Genomic DNA, 22,982 nt, shown 5'->3' on the forward strand with positions numbered 1-22,982 from the left:
AATAAGAGCCAGGCCTAAAGACAGGGGGCTCTGGGTTCAAATACGACCTCAGGTACTTCCTAGCTATGTGACCCTGGACAAATCACTTAACTCCCATTGCCTAGCCCTTACCTCTTTCCTGCCCTGGAACCAGTACACAGTATTGATTCTATGGTGAAAGAAAAGGATTTAAAAAAAAAAAAGAGAGAAAAGAAAATCATCAGAAAGTGCTTGGTGAAGCCTACTACCCCCTAGGAGTACCTTTCCAGAAAACATACCATCATTCCAATGCCAACTGAAGCCTGAGCTCCAGCCCGCAGTCCATCAGAGAGATTTTCAGTTATGGAGCGCCCCAGGAGTGCTGTGTCTGAAGACAGGCGATTAATCAGCTCTCCTGTCCGAGTCTTGTCAAAAAAGGCAACTTCTTGCTTTAGAACAGAAGAGAATAAATTCTCTCTCAATCTATTTACAATTCGCTGGCCTATAAAAAAAAAGAAAGAAAAAGAGAACAAAACCCTATCAGATATAGCTATCATTCACTTACTAAAATGTCCAATAGCCAACTAGCAATTGAGTCTAAATTCATTGTGGTATTCAACATGCTATGACAGAATCTGGGAGAACAAGTTTTACTTGTTCATATGGTAGAAGAAGACTCTCCCATTATATTAATTGTCTCTGAAGCAGTATGGCATAGAGTGCCTAAAGTAGACTCTAAAGTACTGGGTTCAAGTTCCATCTCTGATACTGGATGTATGATGTTGAGCAAGTCATATCCTCTGAGTTTCCCAAGCAACTCTTTGAGTCTCTAAGTTGGAGAACAGTTATAGATATGCACTGGTAGAAGGAATTTCCTTACTCAGAGTTCCATATACACCAGAAATTATATATCTAGAGAAAAAAAAAAGATCCCAAATCAGACTTGCTAGGTTATTGGAAAGGAACATTGTTTTTCTTTTAATAACAATATAGTGTATGGAAACTAAAATAAGGACGTATTGCTTAAATAAATACAAGATGAATTAACAGATTTTTATTCTCATTTATGGAGCAGAATTGCATATATAATCTTAAAGCTGGAAAGGATCCTTGAGGTCATTAGATCAATCCAATGTGTACTTAAGACATAAATCCTTACTTCAATATCCCAGACAGTTGTGAAATCCATGCTTAAGTGTCTCCAGCAAAAGAAAATGTATTATCTTCCAAAACAATCCATTTCTTTTTTTGGTCAGCTCTAAGGAGCTGAAGCTCTTTCTTAGAAAGAGCTGAAATTGGGGCACCTAGGTAGCAGAGCAAAGAGAGCACCAAGACTGGAATAGGAAAGACCTGGGTTCAAATCTGACCTCAGACACTTTGTATCTGGATGACCCTGGACAAGTCACTTAATCCCAACTGCTTAGCCTGATTCTGAGACAGAAGGAGAAGGTTAAAAAAAAAAAAAGAAAAAAAGAAAAAAAAAGAATGAGCTGAAATCTAACTGGCAATAGTGGATAGAGTGATGGACTTGGAATCAGGAAGATAACCTTAAATCCTATCTCAGACACTTCGAGCTGTATGTAAGTCCCTTAACCATAACCTCTCCCAGCCTGAGTTTCCTCATCTGTAAAATGGGGATAATAACAGTACTTCCCTCCTAGGATTGTTGAAGGACTAAATAAGATAATAAACATAAATTACCTTGTAACCTTAAAATGCTACATAAATGCTAACTATTATTATTGGTCCTGCCTTCCAGGTCTAGGCAAAATTAATAATAGCATTCTTTTATCTGAAAATCTTCAAGTATTTAAAGAAAGTAACCATGTTACCTCTAAGTTTTTTCTTCTTGAGGCTAAATGTCATCAAGTTCTTTTAATTAGACATTATACAGAACTAGTTTTGATTTTCTTCATTATCCTAATTTGGTGGAAGGATTTTTCATGGTGTATTCCAAGCTTGTCAGGGTCTTTTCTAAAATAGAGCAGCTAGGAGGCTTGGTGGATAGAAAACCCACAGGGCTCTCCTTCCTCTGTCTTTGCCAAGCATTTTCCCCAAGCCTGTTCCTTCTTGAGACCTTCATGCTTTGAATTCCTTATTCATCCTAGAAATCTCAATTCAAATGCTAATTCCTCCAAAGAGCATTCCCTTCTGCCTCAAAACCAAGCTTGTCAAGAGTCTTGCATTAAAACTGTCCATGGAACTGTTCTGTAATGAAAGCATAGAACACGTAATAATAGGTATTATAGCTATCTGTTTTGGAGTGCTATTCTTCCCTCCTGGAATGTACCTCCAAGTTCTTAGGACAGCAGGTTGCCTGATGAGAATCTCTACCTGAATATCCCATCAGCACCTCAAATTTAACGAGATTAAAAGTGAACTCATCACTTTCCCCACTTAAAGCTGTACCTTCTCCAGCTTTCCCTAATACTTTTGAGGGTACTATCCTTTTCTCATTAGTCATCCAAGCTCATAATCTTGGAGTCATCTTTGACTCCTTTCCATCAGTAAAACATTTGTGAAATTCTGTTAATTCTAGCCACTCAGCATCTCTTCTTCCCATTCACATGGCCATGACCCTAGTCCAGGCCTAAGTCTCTCTCCTGAATTGTTATAACTTCCAAATGAATATGTTTCCTTTTCTTCTCTCCAATACATCCTTCACATAGATGTCAGAATAAAATTCCTAGGGAATATGTGATCATATCTCTGCCCTGATTAGTGGTTCTTATTTAATAAGCATTTGTTAAAAGCAGGACCAGGAGAACATTGTCCACAATACCTGAAATATTGTGGAATGATCAACTCTGAAAGGCTTTGCTACTCTCAGCAATATAAGGATCCAGGACAATTCTGAGGGACTTATGGCAAAGAATGCTATCCACCTCCAGAGAAAGAATTGTTGGAGTTGGAAAGCAGATCAAATCATGTGATTTTTCACTTTAGTTTGGTTTTTTTTTGTTTCAGAGATTTTTGTTTTATGATTCTTCTCTTACAAAAATGATCAATATGGAAATACGTTTTGCATGATAATATATATATGTAAGATATATATATTATATATTTATATATAAAACCTAGATCAAATTGCTTGCCAACTCCAGGAGGGAAGGGAGGAAGGGAGACAATTTGGATCATATAATTTCAGAAAATTTATGTGGAAATTTATTCCATGTAATTGAAAAATAAAATATCTTTATAACAAAAAAAGCATTTATTAAGTGCCAGGCACTATGGGAGGTGCTGAGAATACAAATACCAACACCCAAAATAAATAAATGAAAGAGAGAGAGAGGGATGGAAGAAGGAAAGAAGGAAAAAAGGAATGAAGAAAGGAAGAAGGGAAAGAAGGAAGAAAGGAAGAAGGGAGAGAAAGAAGGGAGAGAAAGGAAAGAAAAAAGGAAGGAAGGAAGAAAGAAAGAAGACAAGAAAGAAAAAAATCTCTATTCACAATAAAAATTCCTTAGCCTAGCATCTAAATTTTTATATAATTGGGTTCCAACTTATATTGCAATGTGTTATTTCACATTACTCCCCTCAAAAATTCTTTGTTACAAACTTTAATTTCAGTCAAACTCAACATTCTATCTCTTGCCTCCAAGTATTTGTACAAACCATCATTCCATGATGCCTGGAATGACAGGCATGGTGGAACGACAGCTCAATTCCACCTTTCTGAACCTTCATCTTCCCTTAAGACTCAGTTCTGGTGCTGCTTCTTCAGTGACACCTTTTCTGATTCTCCATCTTTTCCCTCCCCATCCCCCAAACACATTTTAATAGCCTCTCCACTCCTCAAATTCTTCTAGATCTCTTCTTTGATCTCTCCCTTGCTTCTTTTATTCCCTACTTTGTATTATACTTATCTGTGCAAGTGTGGTATCCCCACCCCCCAAAGAATACTAGTTTCTTCAGGACAAGAATTGTTGTGTTTTTGTCTTTGTATACTCATTTCCTAGTATAGTACCTTATAGGCTGAATTGTCTGAAAAGTCTGCTGACTTGAATGGGATCACCTAATTTTTTTTTAAGTTCCCCTAGCACCTATAGAGTAGATGTTCTGAATATAGTAGTTGCTGAATAAATGTTTGTCGTTAATATATTTTTCAGTTGGCCCTTCCTTCCCAGTTCCACAGCTACCATTCTAGTTCAAGTTCTCATTCCTTCAAGCTTAAAGGACCACAACAGCTTCCTAATTAGATGTCTTCTGATTCATCAAACACACTGTTACCAGACTGACTTTCCTAAAATATGCCATTTACCTATTTTCAAAAACAGAATTATTCCTATTAAGAACCCTGACAATATGACTTTGAAAGTTCAACAGTATCTCTGGCTAAGAGATCATCTCAACCATACCTTACTTTAAGCATTTTGTGACCTTTATATCTAAAACTCTGATTAGAGAAACACTGAAATCAGAAAACCTCCTGTTTATCACCTTCACACATTTCAGTGAAGTCACAGACTTCTTTGGAATCTAGTGCTTGTTTATCAATGGATACATTTCTCTCCCCTTTAATCAGGCATAACTCATGTCCCCTTGCTGTCCACACTTCCATTTTGGGGCATCAACAGAAAGAGAGCTGATGATGGAAAGTTACTCAAAGAAAAAGATTTCCTGACTTAAATATAAAGAGGGAAATTATAAATATATTAGGGAAATATAGAATAGTATACCTGTCAGATCTATGGGAAAGGGAAGAATTTAAGACCAAGTAAAAGATAAACAACATTACAAGATGTAAAATGAATAATTTTGATTATATTAAATTAAAAAGGTTTTATACAAACACAAAGCAATGTAGCCAAAATTAGAAGGGAAGCAACAAATTGTGAAAAATTTTTTATAACAAAATTCTCTGACAAAGGTTTAGTTTCTCAAATATATAAGAAACTAAGTCAAATGAACAAGAAATCAAGCCATTCATCAATTAACAATTGGTCAAGGGATATGAATAGGCAGTTTTCAGATGAAGAAATCAAAATTATCAGTAATCACATGAAAAAGTGCTCTAAATCCCTCCTGATTAGAGAAATACAAATCAAAACAACTCTGAGGTACCACCTCACACTTAGCAGATTGGCCAATATGATAGTAAAGGAAAATAATAAATGTCAGAGGAGATGTGGCAAATTTGGGAAATTAATGCATTGCTGGTGGAGTTGTGAATTGATCCAAGCATTCTAGAAGGCAATTTGGAATTATGCCCAAAGGGCTTCAAGAAAATGCATGCCCTTTGATCCAGCAATACCACTACTAGGTTTGTACCCAAAGAGATTTAAAAAAAATGTTTGTACAAAAATATTTATAGCCATGCTCTTTGTGGTGGCAAAAAATTGGAAAATAAAAGGTTGTCCATTGTTTGGAATGGCTGAATAAATTGTGGTATGTGATGGTGATGGAATACTATTGTGCTATAAGGAATGATGAACTACTTGATTTCTATAAAAACTGGGAAGACTTCCATGAACTGATGTGGAGTGAAATGAGCAGAACCAGGAGAACATTGTACACAGGGATGAATACACCATAGCACAATTGAACATAATGGACTTCTATACTAGCAACAATGCAATGATACAGGACTATTCTGAGGGACTTAGGAGAAAGAACACTATCCACATGGAGAGAAAGAACTGTGGGAGTAGAAACACAGAAGAAAAATATATGATTTATCACTTGTTTATATCGGTATAGAATTTAAGATTTTGTTTTTAAAAGACTATATTAATGAATAATATGGGAAAAGGTATTGAGTGATAATATATGTATAATCCAGTAGAATTGCTTGTCAGCTCAGGAGGGGGGAGGGATCAAGGGAGGGAGAGAACATAAATCATATAACCTTGGAAAAACACTTTAATTTAAAAAAAGATTTTCCCTAAACACGGAAAAATAGCATATTAAAGATGGGAGAACTGAAAGCTTCTAGCAATTTTTATATATTGTTCATTAGGATGTAGGAAGCCTTGGTACTTTAAACATATTCCCAACTATGTCAAAAAGTTAATCTAATGGTAAATGTACACATCAGATGCCCCAATAGATTAGAACCATAGTGGTGAACCTATGGAATGCATGCCAGAGGGGGCACTCAGAGCCCTATCTGTGGGCATGCCTGCCATGGCCCCAGCACAGAGTTCACTAGAGTTTGTTACTAGAAAGCCAGAGCCAGAGGGATGAGGAGTCAGGCTGCTCCCCTCCCCTTCTCCATGCGGGCCTGAGGACATCAACACCCAACCTCACCCAAAGGTTTGTCATCACTGGGCTAGAAGATTATAGGAGACAAGGACTGTGTTGATTTTTGTATTCCTGGCTCCAAACCCTAGATAAAACATTTTATAATAAGACAGTATTTTATTGATGTTTGTTGAATGGATGAATTGAAAAAGAAGGTACTAGAGAGTGCATATTATTCACTTTTAAGGTACAATTAATTATTTGTGCTACTTGATCCTATTGTTCATTTGTATCTGACCCTTCATGACCCCATTGGGATTTTCTTGGCAGGGATACATCAATGGTTTGCCATTTCCTTCTCCAGCTCATCTTACAGATAAGGAAATCGAGTCAAACAGGAATAAGTGATTTGCCCAGGGTCACACAGCTATTAAGTGTCTGAGGCCAAATTTGACCTTGGGAAAATGAGTCTTTCTGACTCCAGGTCCAGTCTCTATCTACTGCACCATCTAGCTGCCCCATAATCATTGTAGTAGTCCCATAGACAAAGTTTACAGGGGAAAAAAATCTTTTTTTTATTTCTCACTAGCTTTTTCAAACTCTAACATGGTTTTTTTATTGGATACTCTTTTTTTTTTTTTTTTTGTAGGTGGCAACCTCTGATTAATTATTTGTAAAGTGTTCTCTGACCTTAATGGTGAATGCAAAGAACGGATTCTTACCCAAAAAGAGTGTGTTCTGCCATAACACCACCATCAGGGCCACTAGCTCCTTAATAATCAGAATATGTCCATGAAGCTGGCCTATATTCTTAACCCAAACTTTACTAACAAAAAATGAAAAACACAGGGAAAAGAAAGTGATCCTTGGCTCATGTGGAGAATTCAAGAATTCCAACTTCCTTATTCAAAGTCTTACATTCAAACTATCCATCCATGAAAATAAACAGGATATGGCTATTTGTCCCCACAAGTCAATGGCAACTCATATCTGGTGAAAGGACACATGAGAACATTGTGCTTGATACAAAATAATCACATTTCCTGTGATGTGATTTGGTTAGTACGGTCAAAAGTTAAGGTGATGAACTCAGTTTAATTGCAATGGCCAATTTTGGATTTGGAAAACTAATAATGAAACTTTCCTTCTTCCTCCTGGTAAAGAGAGGAAACATGGGTGTTGAATGTTGCCTTCTCTGTTACAGGAGGAGGCTTGGGGAATGCCTATTAATTAGGGAATGAATGTCCAAATTTTGGATTATTATTGCACCCTAAGAATGATGACAGGGAGGGTTTTAGAGAAACCCAGGAAGATTCATATGAACAATACAGATTGAAGTGAACAGAATCAGAAAAACAATGTGTATAATAACAATATTTTAATGGGAAAAAAACAACTTTGTAAAACCTAAGAACACTGACAATGTGATAAATATGATTCCAGAGAACAGTACCCACTTACTGACAGAAAAATAATGGCCTTTTAGGTGCAGTACAACACTTTTAGACACAGTCAATGTTGAATTTCTTTCCCTTAACTATGAGCTACTTGTTACAAGGTTTTATTTTATTGTTTATTCAGTTGGAAAAGGGGACATGGTATAATGCTGTTTCCTGCTCCCCCCCCCAAAAAGGATCATTTTTTAATATACAAGAATACAAAAAGAAGAACAGTAGGAAACAGACAAGTAGGACAGCTTCAAAAGTTACAGGTTGAATTTATTATACCTTAAAAAAGAAAAGCATGTTATAAATAATAGAGAGCCATAGTTTCTTGTAGGATCATTTTTTTTTCTGCCCTACTCTATATAGAAATGGTTATATTATTTGGCATGTCTTAAATTCAGAATTCTAAACATGTCTGAAAACAGGATAAGGGCTAGTTATGTGTATGTGGGGTAGGGCAGGATCAGAGAGACTTGGCATACAAGGAAATAACTATCCTATAAAAGATAAAAATAAGCCTTGTCAATAAAAATAAGTTGAGATTGGGGTTAAAGGCCAATATTTATATTAGCCTCATAGTTTATAAACTTCTTCACTTGCATTGTCTTATTTGAGGCATTTTATCCCTCTAATTATCACCATTCTCTCCTTCTTGGAGGGCAGTAATTTTTTTTTTTTTGTCTTTGCATTCCCAATGTCTAGCAAAGTGCTTCATAAAGCTGGCATATAATAAATATTTATTGAACTAAACTGATCCTCCTCTCAATGGCCCAGTGATGTAGGTAGCATAACTATAACTACCCTCATTGTATAGTTGAGGAAGGAAAATGATGCTCAGGTTAAGTGACTTAGCCAAAGTCACACAGCTCATAATTAGAAGAGCTAGATAGAAAGCCATGATTTTTGCCTCTGGGTCTGACTTGACAGTGTTCTTTCCACTAAGCCAACCTTGCTAACCTTCAGGTGAAATGTGAAGGCCAAGACAAAGCCTGCATTATTAGAGAGAAATACTTCTTTGGGGTTGTGGATGGTTGTTTTTACCTGAAGTTTGCATGAGGTAGACACGAACTGCATTAGCAGCAGCACCACACAAAAATACTCCACTCAGAAAGATGCAGAGCTGGGTCAGGCTGTGTACGTGGTCCCCATTAGGGGATGTATAAATGACATCAATAATCTTCCCCAGGAAGAAGGGAGCCGACATGGTAACAACACTGGACACAGTCAGGAATCCAACTGCAGCTAGAAAGAGGAAAACAGAGAGAAATTCATCAAAGCTTCATTAGCAAAGAAAGTTAGAATGCTGGTTTCTCTACCCAAAATTTAAGTTGCTGCCACTTCTAAAAATGACTCCAATAGATAACCTGGGGAAAATCCATTTTGTATACCGTCTCAACCCTGTGTAGAGCCAGACAGGTGAGCCCCTCTTACTTGCCACCCCCCACCCTATTACTGGCTCATTTCCTAATAGGAACATTTTCTCTATACTAGGAAATAGTAACAAATAAAACTAAAACAAAAATTCTTCTAGCAGCTCTTTTCTAGCCAAGAACTGGAGGTGAAAGGGGTACTCACTATTTGGGGAATAACTGTTTATACTCTGCCTTCACCTACTTCTACTCTCGCTCACTCGTCAACCCCTTTGCAATCTGGCTTTGGACTTCAGCACTCAACTGAAAATGCTCAGTCTCTTTCACCCCATACATCCAATACGTTGCCAAATCTTGCCGTTTCTACCTCCACAGCATCTCTCTTGTAGAACCCCAAAGTTATGACACAGAAACTAAGCAACCACAAGCAAACACAAGCTAGGGACTCACAGATCAGGATGTCTTAGAGAAATCCATGGTCACTAACAATAGGGTGTTATTAGGCTCCCAAATGTAGCATAAAGACCCTACATGCTTGGGGAGACAGGCAAAAACCATTAACTACAAAGGCTACTTCAAGAACTACAGGGCGCCCCTGAGTCTATCAACACCCGCCACCTTACCCACCATCCCTTGACCCCCCCCTTAACCACCAGCCTGGACCTTACCCGCCACCTGTCCCGCCACCCCCTGAGTTTCCCACCACCCCAAACATATATAATCTTTACTCTGACTATGCCCCCCGGGAACTCCTTTGCTGAGCTCCCCTAGCGCGAACTAGAAATAAAGACTTCCTCTTGCTTGGATTGCATTGTCTCCGTGTGCTCCTTGGGTGGCGATCCATTCAGACCCTAACACTCTCATCTAACCTCTTTTCATTCACACAGTTATCCCCTCTCTTTCAGGACCTCAGCATCTCTCTCCCAGATTATTGCAATAATCTCTGATGGGTCTCCATGATTCTGTTATCTTCCACACTGCTGCCAAAGTAATTTCCTTAAATGTAGATCAGACTATCTGATTTTCCTACTCAGTCACATCCAGTGGTTTCCTCTGTCTTCTAAAATCTTCTAAAATAAAAAGTCCTCTGTTTCACAACCTGGTCCCAACATATCTTTTCAATCTCACTGGACATAAATCCCTTCTCTCCCCAAGCCTTATACTCTGCTATACAAACTGGATGCAGGGATTGCTTCATTCTTTATATTTGTAGTCTCAGCACCTAGAATGGTGCTTGATATATAACAAACATAATAAATGTTTATTGATTGTTGATTGAAAGAAACTAGGAAGTTTGTAATTATGACTTTAAAGAGTCAGTTTTATTTTAGATGATGATGATGGCTAAGCTCAAGTTAGGGCAACCTGAGTGTCTTGGCAATGGAGGTAGAATGAAGAGGCTCAATTTAACAAATATTGTAGCATACTTTACTAAGCAGAAAAAGAAAGTGTGAAACTTTATGAGGGAAGAGGCCAAAGCAATACTTAAGTTGCAAACTTGAACAAGTCTTAATGGCCCATGGAAACCAATGCAGTGAAAAATTTGGTTAAGCAATTAACGTTAAATAAATGGTAGAAACCAGTCCCCAATATTTACTTCATTTGTGATAAGGGACCACCTGATCATGAGAAACAGAATGGCATAGGAAATAGAGGGTCGGCCTCGGAGTTAGCAAGACATGGATTCTGGTCCTGCCTCTTAACCCAGATTAGCTATGGACCATGGGCAATAAACTCTCAATGATCCAGGTGACTCTCTAATATCATAAATTATAGACCAGTTGTTAATCTGCTCTAGTGAAGAACTCCCTATACCAATGAAATCATAGGTTGGAACCCACCAAAATGCATGCACAAAGTCTTACATATAGGAACAACTTAGTAGCCATAATGAATGGATATCTTTGAGGCAAAGGAACACAGTGAGCACAGATTCTCAAGTGTCTCAAAAGCTTTAATAAGTTTAAAACTATGCTAAGACTTTCAGGACATCTTATAGTGCTAGGAGCAAAAATTAGCAGAGTTATTATCAAAATACAGACAGTACAATGAGGAAATAACAGGAGAAAACAGGAGAAAAAAATCTTAAGGAACCAACAAAGAATAACTAACTGTATGAGTGAGTGCTGTTTCAATGGCTAGATTCTAGTTCTGACACAGATCTCCTTTCAGGACTTTCATATAGGGTTTCCAAACTTTTTGTAAGCAATAATTATTCCTAACTCACCCTCTAACACCACTTTGTATTGTGACTAGCTAACATTTCAGTTTAAGGTATCACATTTATGTAATCAACATAAGCTTAAATACTAGTCATATGGCTAAATCCTTACCAAATGGTTGTTTAGTAGAGATGTCTAAAAAAAGTAAATAAAGGAACTCTGGAAAAATATGGACCTTTTAAGTAAGATAATCTGGGGCCTTGAACTACAGATATGTCAGAGGAGATTGGGTTCTGGCCCTATGATCTCAGGCTTAAGTGATTCATTGTACCTAAATGAGAAGACAGCAGAATAACTATATGACTTGTAAAATTCTGAAATAGTATAATGGCCTAGGTGGAGGGCCACCACATGGCCCAATGAATGCCATAGAACTAGACAAGAAGTCCATAAAGCCTTGTTCCAAAGCTTGGAGTATGTCTCCAAATCCTAAGCTAACAATGATAATTGACATTGACCTAGAAATAGAAAGAATACAGACTCCAACTCACTTTGCATTCTGTTTTTTTTTTTTTTTTAAGTAGTACTTTAGGGGCAGCTGGGTAGCTCAGTGGATTGAGAGCCAGTCCTAGAGATAGGAGGTCCTAGGTTCAAATCCGGCCTCAGACACTTCCCAGCTGTGTGACCCTGGGCAAGTCACTTGACCCTCATTGCCCACCCTTACCACTCTTCCACTTAGGAGCCATACACAGAAGTTAAGGGTTTAAAAAAAAATGTAAAAAAAAAAAAAAAAGTAGTGCTTTCCTTGGCCCAAAAGAGGAGCATAATAAATGTTAAATTGAATTAACAAGTGTGTGTGTGATGGTATTCTGATTAATTAAAGATCGCCTCTTCTGTGAAAACTTTCTAGAACACTTTGTTATATTATTGAATATATTACATCAAAACATGTAAATGTTTCTTTGAAGGATTTAAGATGACAACGATTATCATCATAACTGGCAATTATATATTGTTTTCTTGTCTGTAAAGTACTTTCTACTTGACCAACAATTTTGTGAGATAAATACTGCATTTTAAAAATGACAAAATTGAGTATGAGAGTGAATAAGTAACTTGCTTACAGCTTATTTACTACAAAGAGTCAGAGATAGGATTTAAACCCTAGGTCTCTCATGACTCCAAGTCCAGAATTTTTTGACCCAATTGTCTCTAGATTGCAATTATAAACACATTATGTATTAGTATGACACAGCTGAAATAAAGGTGCAGGAGATGAATTGGATCTGTGTGGAGCATTGGGACAAAACCCCAGGAGCTGTGCTTTTTTTCATTCAATATAGTCATGGATCAATGACTTCTTTGATATAGTATTTTCCTCCATCTTCACATTATCAATCTATAACCTACCTATAATTCAATAATTAAGTTTACTTATTTATTCATTTTAAACCCTTATCTTATGTCTTAGTATTAATAATTCTTCTTCTTCTTCTTCTTCTTCTTCTTCTTCTTCTTCTTCTTCTTCTTCTTCTTCTTCTTCTTCTTCTTCTTCTTCTTCTTCTTCTTCTTCTTCTTCTTCTTCTTCTTCTTCTTCTTTCTCTTCTTCTCCTTCTCCTTCTCCTTCTCCTTCTCCTTCTCCTTCTCCTTCTCCTTCTTCTTCTTCTTTAAAAACCCTTACCTTCTGGGGGGCAGCTGGGTAGCTCAGTGGAGTGAGAGTCAGGCCTAGAGATGGGAGGTCCTAGGTTCAAACCCAGCCTCAGCCACTTCCCAGCTGTGTGACCCTGGGCAAGTCACTTGACCCCCATTGCCCACCCTTACCAATCTTCTACCTATGAGACAATACACCGAAGTACAAGGGTTTAAAAACAAAAAAACAAACAAAAAAAATCCTTACCTTCTGTCTTGGAGTCTATACTATGTATAGACTCCAAGGCAGAAGAGTGGTATGGGTAGGCAATAGGGGTCAAGTGACTTGCCCAGGGTCACACAGCTGGGAAGTGTCTGAGGTCAGATTTGAATCTAGGACTTCCCTGTCTCTAGGCCTGGCTCTCAATCCACTGAGCTACCCAGCTGCCCCCTTAGTATTAATTCTTACGCGGGGTAAGAGCTGGGCAATTGGGGTTAAAATGACTTGTCCACGGTTACACAGCTAGAAAGTATCTGAGGCCAGATTTGAATCCAAATTTTAACAACTCCAGGCCTGATGCTTTATCCACTATGTTATCAAGCTGCCCCAGTTTTAGAGGGCCATTTGAGGCTCTACATCTAAACACTGCCCAAGGAAGGCTCTAAACCTAGGTCTTTCTGTTTCCAAGTACAACACTCTATCCACTATGCTATGCTCTCTCTGTTCTCTCAATAAATGTCTCATATCAGCTTAAACTTATTTTGCCTCATTTAGTAAAAAGCAAATGTAAGCAAAAAAATTCTGATTAGATGTTTCTCTTAGTTTTCCATAAGTTCAAAGCCTTAGAGTTAGAAGGGCCCTGATAAATAGCCTTCTTTAGAGGTGAAGAAACTGAGACCCAGAGAAGTTAAGATGATTGTCCCAAGACTACCTAGATTGGTGAGAGGTCTGAAATGAACCCAAGTCCTGTAACTCTAAAGCAGGGGTTCTTAATCTTTTTTGAGTCCTGGGACACTTCAGCAATCCGGTGAAAACTATGGAAGCCTTCCCAGAACAGTATTTTTAAAAGTAAAATATATAAGATTACAAAGGAAACAGAGTGGGTACTTAATAAATCCTTATTAAATGAATATGAATTGCTTTGCACAAACCTCTCAGGCTTACTTAAAGTTTGAATTTAAGTATCACTTCAAGTATCTCTCATAAAATTCCATGGCTTCTTTCCATATGAATTATATATCACAATACTTAAATTCACTTCCTCCTTTTCTTTCTGCATTTCAGATTCTCAACAGGCCATCAATATTACCTAATCTTAATTTAGCAACTTTTACCCTTAATTAGTCACAATCCTTTCAATCCTAAAAGTGTTTTAAAATTCCTCTTACTTTGCTTTCCTGATATTTTGTCAGACCATGAATTCCAAAGAGTCAAAAGAAAGGATTCTGTTACCAAAAAAGAAAGGTAAAATGTTATGAAGTTATGGTGCATTAATAGGATGATGAAGAGTTCCTGGCTCATTTCAGAGACTAAGAATGAGACTAAAGTTCCCACACTGACAATAAGAAGGTTCTCTTTTTAATTATTCTATTGACTCCTCTGTATTTCTCCCACCCTTCCTAATATGGTATTCCTGAGGTCTATCAATAAGGTTTTTGAACTTCACTAATAACACAATCATTCTTAATAAAATAACTCCAAAAGTGGCCAAAGAATGCATATAAAGTTGATAAAAATAGTCCCAACCTAGATCCACATAATTTTTTATCAAGAACCTAAAAGGCATTTGGTAGCTCTCAAAAGATGCTTTAAATTAAAACAAGAGGTATTAGATTTATCACTAATAGTCTGGGAGAATCTGGATTTGGAGGACATGGAAGGAAAACCCTAAAAAGAATCCTTCATAGCATTATCAGTGTCTACAGACTACAAACATACTTGGAAATGATAAAACAGTGCATTTTCACATAAATTATACAGTGTAAAGAGTAGGCGGCTAACTTGATTAAGAGTCAGGCAAAGAGATGGGAAGCCCTGGGTTAAAATCCCACCTCAGACAACTCCTGGCTGTGTGACCCTGGGAAAGTCATTTAATGCCCCCTGAACCTCCCCCGGCCAACTGCTTACCTCTTACCACTCTTTTGCCAAGGAATTAATACACAGTATTGATTATAAGACAGAAGGTAAGAATTGTTTTTTTTTTTTTTAAATGTGGCTGTATGATAAAGCATTTAGTGGTCCCTCTTATCAGTCAGATAGCAAGAACACATTAAATAGCTCTTTCTTATCCCAGTTGTCCCACCCTGGCCAGACAGCCAGCATCTGGAATCTCAAGTCACCTTTTGGTTGGTGAGATAAAGAACTATCAAGTACAAAAAGCTACAGAGCAACATTCTAACTAACCACAAAAAGAAAATTGCTGTAAATTCTTAGGAAAAGGAAAAAGTAGAGCAGTGGTAGAAGTTAAAGTTACAAGACATTTATAAGTTATTTCTTAGAAGGAGAATACAATTAATTCTAAAAATTATAGTTGGCATACATCTATAAGCATTTCAAATGCTAGGTTCTTTTCATTTAAAACAAAATGCAAAGGCTAGGCAGATGGAGTTAAGTGACTTGCCCAGGGTCACACTGTTAGAAAGTGTCTGAGATCACATTTGAACCCAGGACCTCCTATCTCCAGGTCTGGCTTTCTATCCACTGATTCACCTAATTGTACTATTAGGTTCTTTCAAAAAGAAATAAATTATTTATCTTAAAAAGTTTATTTGAGGTTCAATTTTTACCAATAGACATTTTTAAAAAATTGTTTTTCAACCCTTACCTTCTGTCTCAAAATCAGTACTGAGTATTGGTTCCAAGGCAGAAGAGCAATAAGGGATAGGCAGTTGAGGTTAAGTGGCTTGCCCAGGGTCCCAGAGCTAGGAAGTGTCTGAGTCCAAATTTGAACCCAAGACTGGGGCCCCATATCTAGGCCTGGCTGTTTATCCACTGAATGGCCAAGCTGCTCCACCGATAGAAATCTTTAAAAAGATTTGAAAAATCTGACACACTGAGGAAAAAGCTAATGGGAAGAGGGTCAGTATTCTAATTTAGTGTTTTTAAAAATAATTTTATAAGTCCCTTGTTTTTTGGCATGTGTAAATACTTTAGAAGTTTGAAGGGCAAAGTTGTAAAAAAAATAATACAACTACTTATTAAAAAATATGTATGTATATATATGTGCAACATATAGATTGAATTGCTTGCCAACTCTGGGAGGGGGAAAGGAAAGAGAGAGGGATAAAAAAAAATTACATTTAAAATATTTATTTATATTCAGTCCCTCCCTCTCCTCCCCACACCATAGAAATGATAATTACTTTTTAAGCTCAACCTCTGAAGGGTTGGTATGGAATTAATCATTATATAACTTGGTCTTTTAAAGATGGTAGTTCTCTTATGAGTAATTAAAAAATGACTGAAGGTTAATGATCCCTACTTCATTCTGGACTCACACTGTGAAGACCTTAATCGGTATGAATGTATCCCACAATGAAATGAACCATTATGACTTTAAGGAACTTTATCCTAATAATGTTGTGACCTAAAGGTTCTGGTTACTTTCTTTTTTTTTTTTTTTAAATTTTGTATACTTTGCATTTATTGTATACATTCTTTCAAACAGCTATTTTATCATTATTAATCTGTTGCTCTTACTATTATCAACTAAATTCAAGCAAATTTTAAAAAATATCAAATACATAAGTACATAATCTAGTGAAACAAATCCCCACATTAGACATGTATATATCTTTCTGCATCATAACTTCTCAGTCAAAGTTTGAGTGGCATGATTCATTTTTATTTTTCTGGACTTGAAATTTATAATTTAACTGATAGGTCCGAAAGCTTTTCAAAGTTGTTTTTCTCTGTAAAGTTATCATTGTATAAATTGTCTGTTGTTTTTCCTCATGTTGGTCTGAATCAACTCACAAATATCTTTCCAGTTTCCTCTGAAACTATTCATTTCATCATTTCTTATGGCACAATGATATTTTCTTATATATACGTACCACAATTTTTTTGTCATTCCTCAATAGGGCAGTCCCTTAGTTTCCAATGTTTGATTACTACAAAAAACAACCACATTCTCAATAGAAAATCCAAATCCTCTGCCCTGATACCCTGACTCCAATTTGAGGAACAAAAATTTCCTATTTTACAGGAAAAGGAGGCATATGCTCTGATTTATTTTAAGGCTGTCATTAGCTTTATTTTCTTAAAGTACCAGCAAGGATGAGTATAAATGTATGTACTTAGAGGAGTAGAGAAAGGAAGATCAGAGGTATTAGTAAGATGTCAAAATTTTCTTTAAAAAAGAGAAAAGAAAAAAAAAATCTTTTTGACCCAGATTACTAAAAGTCCACACAGAACTTCCTTGAGTATCCCCTTTTAAAAAGGTAGTATATTACCACCACCAAACCCAGATCTTATATTTTAAATAATTTAAATCAATAATAACAGCAAAGATAATGCCATATATTTGTCTAGCACTTCATACTTGACAAAGTGCTTCCAAAAACATTTGAGCCTCATAACAATATTATAGATAAGACAGGTATCACTGTCCTTCATTTAGGATGAGGAAAAGAAGACTGAGGAAGCTACTAAGACAAAAACTCTGAAAAAAATACTAATATGCAATATATATGTACGTAAATATATATACTCTTAGGGAAAGCATCTATAATTTATTTTCAGAATTGTGAAAAGGTCAAGAAGCCACAGGAATACAGATTGAGTATCAGAAGAGATCTCAGTTTAGCTCCCTGATTTTACAGATGTGGAAATAGAGGACCAGAGAGGATAACTTCTTCATGACTCCACAGCTAGCAGATGTCCAAGGGAAGCCTCGAACCCAAGATGCCATTAGGCCTTGAAGGCAGGGATTGTCTTTGCCCCTTTTTGTATCCTTAGTGCTTATCACAATGCCTGATGCTTAGTAGTTACTTAATAAATGTTTATTGATGACAGCTGGGCATTTACCCAAACACTGGTCATGTAAACAAGAGCAAATAATAAGATTAGGGAAAACAAAAAATTTTAAGTCAGAGAGTCACAATTTTAACCTCTCCATAAAAGTAACTCTTCCATCTTCTATAGATTGAAGAGTTTGAATTAGATGATCTCTGGGATCCCTTTCAATATGAATATTCCATAATTCTATGAACCTATCTGAATTTGTTCTGTCATCTGCAAAATGAGTAATAATAATACTCAATAAATGCTACCTAATGCTTAAATGCTTAAAATGCTACATAAATGTGTTGGTATGTTTAATAAAACACCACGTATGAAGAAATAGTCTTCCATACTCTTTTACCTCTTCAAGTTTCTCAACCAAATGGTAGAAGGTTTTTTGGGGGAATCTCTAAGACCTTTAAAGTTATTTAAAAGAAAGGTGCCTTTTAATAAAAGTTGTAACTGAACAAGGATGCCCATTATCACCTCTATTATTCAACATAGTACTAGAAACACTAGCAGTTGCAATTAGAGAAGAAAAAGAAATTGAAGGTATCAAAGTGGGCAAGGAGGAGACTAAGCTATCACTCTTTGCAGATGATATGATGGTCTACTTAAAAAATCCTAGAGAATCAACTAAGAAGCTTGTAGAAATAATCAACAACTTTAGCAAAGTTGCAGGATACAAAATAAATGTACATAAATCATCAGCATTTCTATACATTTCCAACACACTAGAGCAGCAAGAAGTAGAAAGAGAAACACCATTTAAAATCACCCTAGACAATATAAAATACTTAGGAATCTACCTACCAAAACAAACACAGCAATTATATGAAAACAACTACAAAACACTTTCCAAACAAATAAAACTGGATCTAAACAATTGGAAAGCCATTGATTGCTCATGGGTAGGACGAGCTAACATAATAAAAATGACAATTCTACCCAAATTAAATTACCTATTTAGTGCCATACCTATCAAGCTACCAAAAAACTTCTTTACTGAATTAGAAAAAACTATAACAAATTTCATTTGGAATAACAAAAGATCAAGAATATCAAGGGAAATAATGAAAAAAAATGTGAAGGAAGGGGGCCTAGCAGTACCAGATATTAAACTCTACTATAAAGCAGCAGTCATCAAAACAATATGGTACTAGCTAAGAGATAGAGAGGAGGATCAATGTAATAGACTTGGGGTTAATGACATCAGCAAGACAGTGTATGATAAACCCAAAGAGCCCAACTTTTGGGACATGAATCCACTATTTGACAAAAACTGCTGGGAAATTTGGAAAACAATATGGGGGAGATTAGGTCTAGATCAACATCTCACACCCTACACCAAGATAAATTCAGAATGGGTGAACGACTTGAATATAAAGAGGGAAACTATAAACATGTTAAGTGAACACAGAATAGTTTACTTGTCAGATCTGTGGGAAAGGAAAGACTTTAAAACCAAGCAAGAGAGAAAATTACAAAATGTAAATTTAATGGTTTTGATTATATTAAACTAAAAAGTTTTTGTACAAACAAAAACAATGTAGTCAAAATCAGAAGGGAAACAACAAATTGGGAAAAAATCTTTATAACGAAAAACTCTGACAGGGGTCTAATCACTCAAATATACAAGGAGTTAAAGCAATTGTATAAAAAATCAAGCCATTCCCCAATTGATAAATGGGCAAGAGACATGAATAGGCAATTTTCAGGTAAAGAAATCAAAAGTATCAATAAGCACATGAGAAAGTGTTCCAAATCTCTAATAATTAGAGAAATGCAAATCAAAACAACTCTGAGGTATCACCTCACACCTAGCAGATTGGCTAAAATGAAAGAAGGGGAGAGTAATGAATGTTGGAGGGGATGTGGCAAAATTGGGACATTAATGCATTGCTGGTGGAGCTGTGAACTGATCCAGCCATTCTGGCTGGCAATTTGGAATCATGCTCAAAGGGCTATAAAAGAATGCCTGCCCTTTGATCCAGCCATACCATTGCTGGGTTTGTACCCCAAAGAGATCATAGATAAACAGACTTGTACGAAAATATTTATAGCTGCGCTTTTTGTGGTGGCAACAAATTGGAAAAGGAGGGTATGTCCTTCAATTGGGGAATGGCTGAACAAACTGTGGTATATGCGGGTGATGGAATACTATTGTGCTAAAAGGAATAATAAACTGGAGGAGTTCCAGGCGAACTGGAGAGACCTCCGGGAACAGATGCAGAGCGAAAGGAGCAGAGCCAGAAGAACATTGTACACAGAGACTGATATACTGTGGTAAAATTGAATGTAATGGACCTCTGTACCAGCAGCAATACAATGACCCAGGACAATTCAGAGGGATTTATGGTAAAGAATGCTACCCACATTCAGAGGAAGGACTGCAGGAGAGGAAACATATAAGAAAAACAACTGCTTGAACGCATGGGTCAGGGTGGACATGATTGAGGGTGTGGACACGAAACTACCACATCAATGCAACTACCAACAATTTGGAAATTGGTCTTGATCAAGGACACATGACAAAACTAGTGGAAATGTGCATCGGCCATGGGTGGGGGGAGTGTGGGGGGCGATGGGGAAAGGAGGAGCATGAATCATGTAACCATGTTAAAAATGAATATTAATAAAATGTTTGAAAAAAAAAAGTTGTAACTGATATCCTTAAATTTAGCATTTTTCCTAGGAATAGAGATGGCAACTAGACTTGTGATTTCACTAGCTAAGAGAATTCCAGGATGAGGAATTTTCTTCTGCTAATGCAGGTGAAAACTTTCTCTGAACCTAAAGAGTGGACATAGATTAGCACTGATAAGTGACCTTATGCATGTGGACTAGAATGTCGAAAAAGCAGTCCTGGTTTTGAAGGTTCTCTATTCATTGTACCTCTTGGAATAATTTCATAGGATCCTAAATTGGAATCCATCCTTCACAAGATTTCCAAAGTAATTTTCCTAAAGGACAAGGCTGATAACCACATAGCTTCTCTGCTCTATAAACTAGTGCTTTCTATTGCATCCAGTATCACATATAAAGTCCTGTTTGGCACATCATTCTATTCAAAACCTACCACTTTCCTGCCTTTCTATACCATGGACTTCATGACTTAACTTGCTGTCCCTCATACACGAGGGTGTCCCATCTCCATATCTTTTCATCAGCTGTCCCCTATACTCCTCCATCTCTTGACAATACTGACTCCTTTAAAGTCTCAGTTCAAGAGCAGCAAGATGGCTCAGTGAATAGAATGCCAGGCTTGGAATGAGAACCTGGGTTCAAATATGACCTCAGACACTTCCTAGCTTTTAGATTCTAAGCAAGTCATTTAACCCCAATTGCCTAGCCCTTACTCTTTTCCAATTCTTAGACAGAAAACAAAGGTTTAAAAAAACTCAGTTCAAACACTATCTTCTATGGGTCTTCCTTGTGCCTTCCCCTCATTCTGTATCTATCATGAATATACTATTTGCATGTAGTCTCTCTCATATTAAATAAACTTCTTGAGAGTAGGGGCTGTTTTTGTGTTTTTGCCTTTCTCTGTATCTCTAGAGCACTGTGCCTGACAGAGATTTCAAGTCTTAGGAAATGGTTGTTGATTGACTGAAAATTCAATCTGTTTGAAAATGTAGCCAGGATCAAAATAGATCAACCAAGTTTCTAGCTAAGCAATCCACCTGTATGATGTATAGATGCTCTACTTGACTAGAGTCCACAAACTAGATGGAGATGTTGGCTGAATTGTGAATTGAATGGTTAAAAAAAAAAAAAATTAGTCACACTGATCTATTGATCTCTCTGCCCCTGCAAAGCTTGTGAAGCCAAAAACTTCATATACAGCAACAATAAGGAATTTGTCTCCTCATTGAAGACACAAAATCAGAGATGACTAGGATGAATTTAGAATTGAGAGACCTCAGAGATCCATCCCATCCACCCCAGCAGTGGAATCTATTTGCCCTAGTCACAAAACTATTAAGTGGCAATGAGAATTTTAACTCAGTTCCTCTCGACCAAATCCAACACTCTTCACCACTTTGAGATGGTTTTGTCCCTAAAAGATGAGGAAACTGAGGCTCAGAATCGGGAAGCCCATGGACATACTGGTTAGGCTAAGCAGTAGCGGTGGGATTCAAAAACAAGTAGGTTTTCTGGCTCAAAATTCCATGCTCCTCCCTGCCTCATCCTACCCTTTCTCTTAAACAAAAAACAAAAAACAACAACAACAAAAAAAAAAAAATTAAGTTGTACACAACTCAGCCTTGGCTATGACAAATCTGATCGTAGCAGTGGTCACTCAATGGTCACTGTGGCCAGGGCAGGCACGGCCCAGCTGCCTAGTTGGCCTTAGGCAGAAGACAAGAGTGCTGGGGCCACTGGAGTCAGTGTCAAGGGTGAGCAGACCAGGGGGAGAAGGGAATCCCCTACCTGTTAACCTCCAGCGCTCGGGATATGCCAAACCCATGAGCTTCATGGCTTCGGAGCGGCCGACGGCTGGAGGGTGCTGGAGCGAATCATCTCGGACGCCGCCGCCACTTCCCGTCGCGACAGTCGCCGAATCCTCGCTCCGGACCCGAGTAGCAGCGACTCGCCGAGCCGGCCTGTCTCCGGCGTCAGTGCCGAGGGTCGCCCCACACCTGCGATTGCTGGGGCCCCCGGCGCGGAGCCCCAGCAGCCGCGCAAGCCGTGCAGCCTGCCCCGCGGAGGGCGGCAGCGGCCCGGAGGCGGCGCTAGGGCCGCTGCTACAGCAGCGCGAGCGCCCGGGCAGCGGAGAACGGGCCGCGGCCAGAGCCCACACTGAGGAGCAGCCGCGCGCTTGCCGCCGCCGCAGGAGCAGCAGCAGCAGCGGGGGTACGCCGCCGCCGCCGCCACGGGCGGGGAAGCTCGCCATGCGGACCCGGGCCACCCGCCTCCCACCCCCGGCAAAGCAGCTAGCGTCACCAGCGCCCACTCCGTAGTTCCTCCTTTTTTTGCAAAAGGGCCGGGTCCCACACCCCACTTCTGCCCCCTGGTCCCAAGCTTCGGGCCGCGCTGCAAGCTCAGAGCCTGGACAAGGAGTGAAAGGCGGAGGCAGCGATTGGCAACAGAGGCGCTCCGGTGCTGGAGGGCTGGTGCGCTGCTCCTCCGGCCCCGCCCGCCGCCGCCGCCGCCGCCGCCGCTGCCGCCGCCGCCTGCTGTGCCTGCCCCTGATAACACTGTGTTGATTTTCTGCTATGTCATCCTT

General features: G+C 38.2%; 1 protein-coding gene across 1 annotated transcript in view; it reads right to left on the bottom strand.

The window, feature by feature from the left end:
* The window catches only part of ABCB10 (ATP binding cassette subfamily B member 10), a 44,594-nt gene extending 21,945 nt beyond the window's left edge, over positions 1-22,649 (bottom strand). The window contains exons 1-3 of the mRNA XM_044674990.1: positions 22,187-22,649; positions 8,628-8,828; positions 258-460 (exon numbers count right to left, since the gene is read on the bottom strand). Of these exons, the coding sequence (XP_044530925.1) occupies positions 258-460; positions 8,628-8,828; positions 22,187-22,649 (867 nt within the window). The remainder of the gene's footprint in view (positions 1-257; positions 461-8,627; positions 8,829-22,186) is intronic.
* Positions 22,650-22,982: the final 333 nt, after the last annotated feature.

The sequence above is a fragment of the Gracilinanus agilis genome, chromosome 4 (genome assembly GCF_016433145.1).
Source record: "Gracilinanus agilis isolate LMUSP501 chromosome 4, AgileGrace, whole genome shotgun sequence".
In the NCBI taxonomy this organism is placed as follows: Eukaryota; Metazoa; Chordata; class Mammalia; order Didelphimorphia; family Didelphidae; genus Gracilinanus; species Gracilinanus agilis.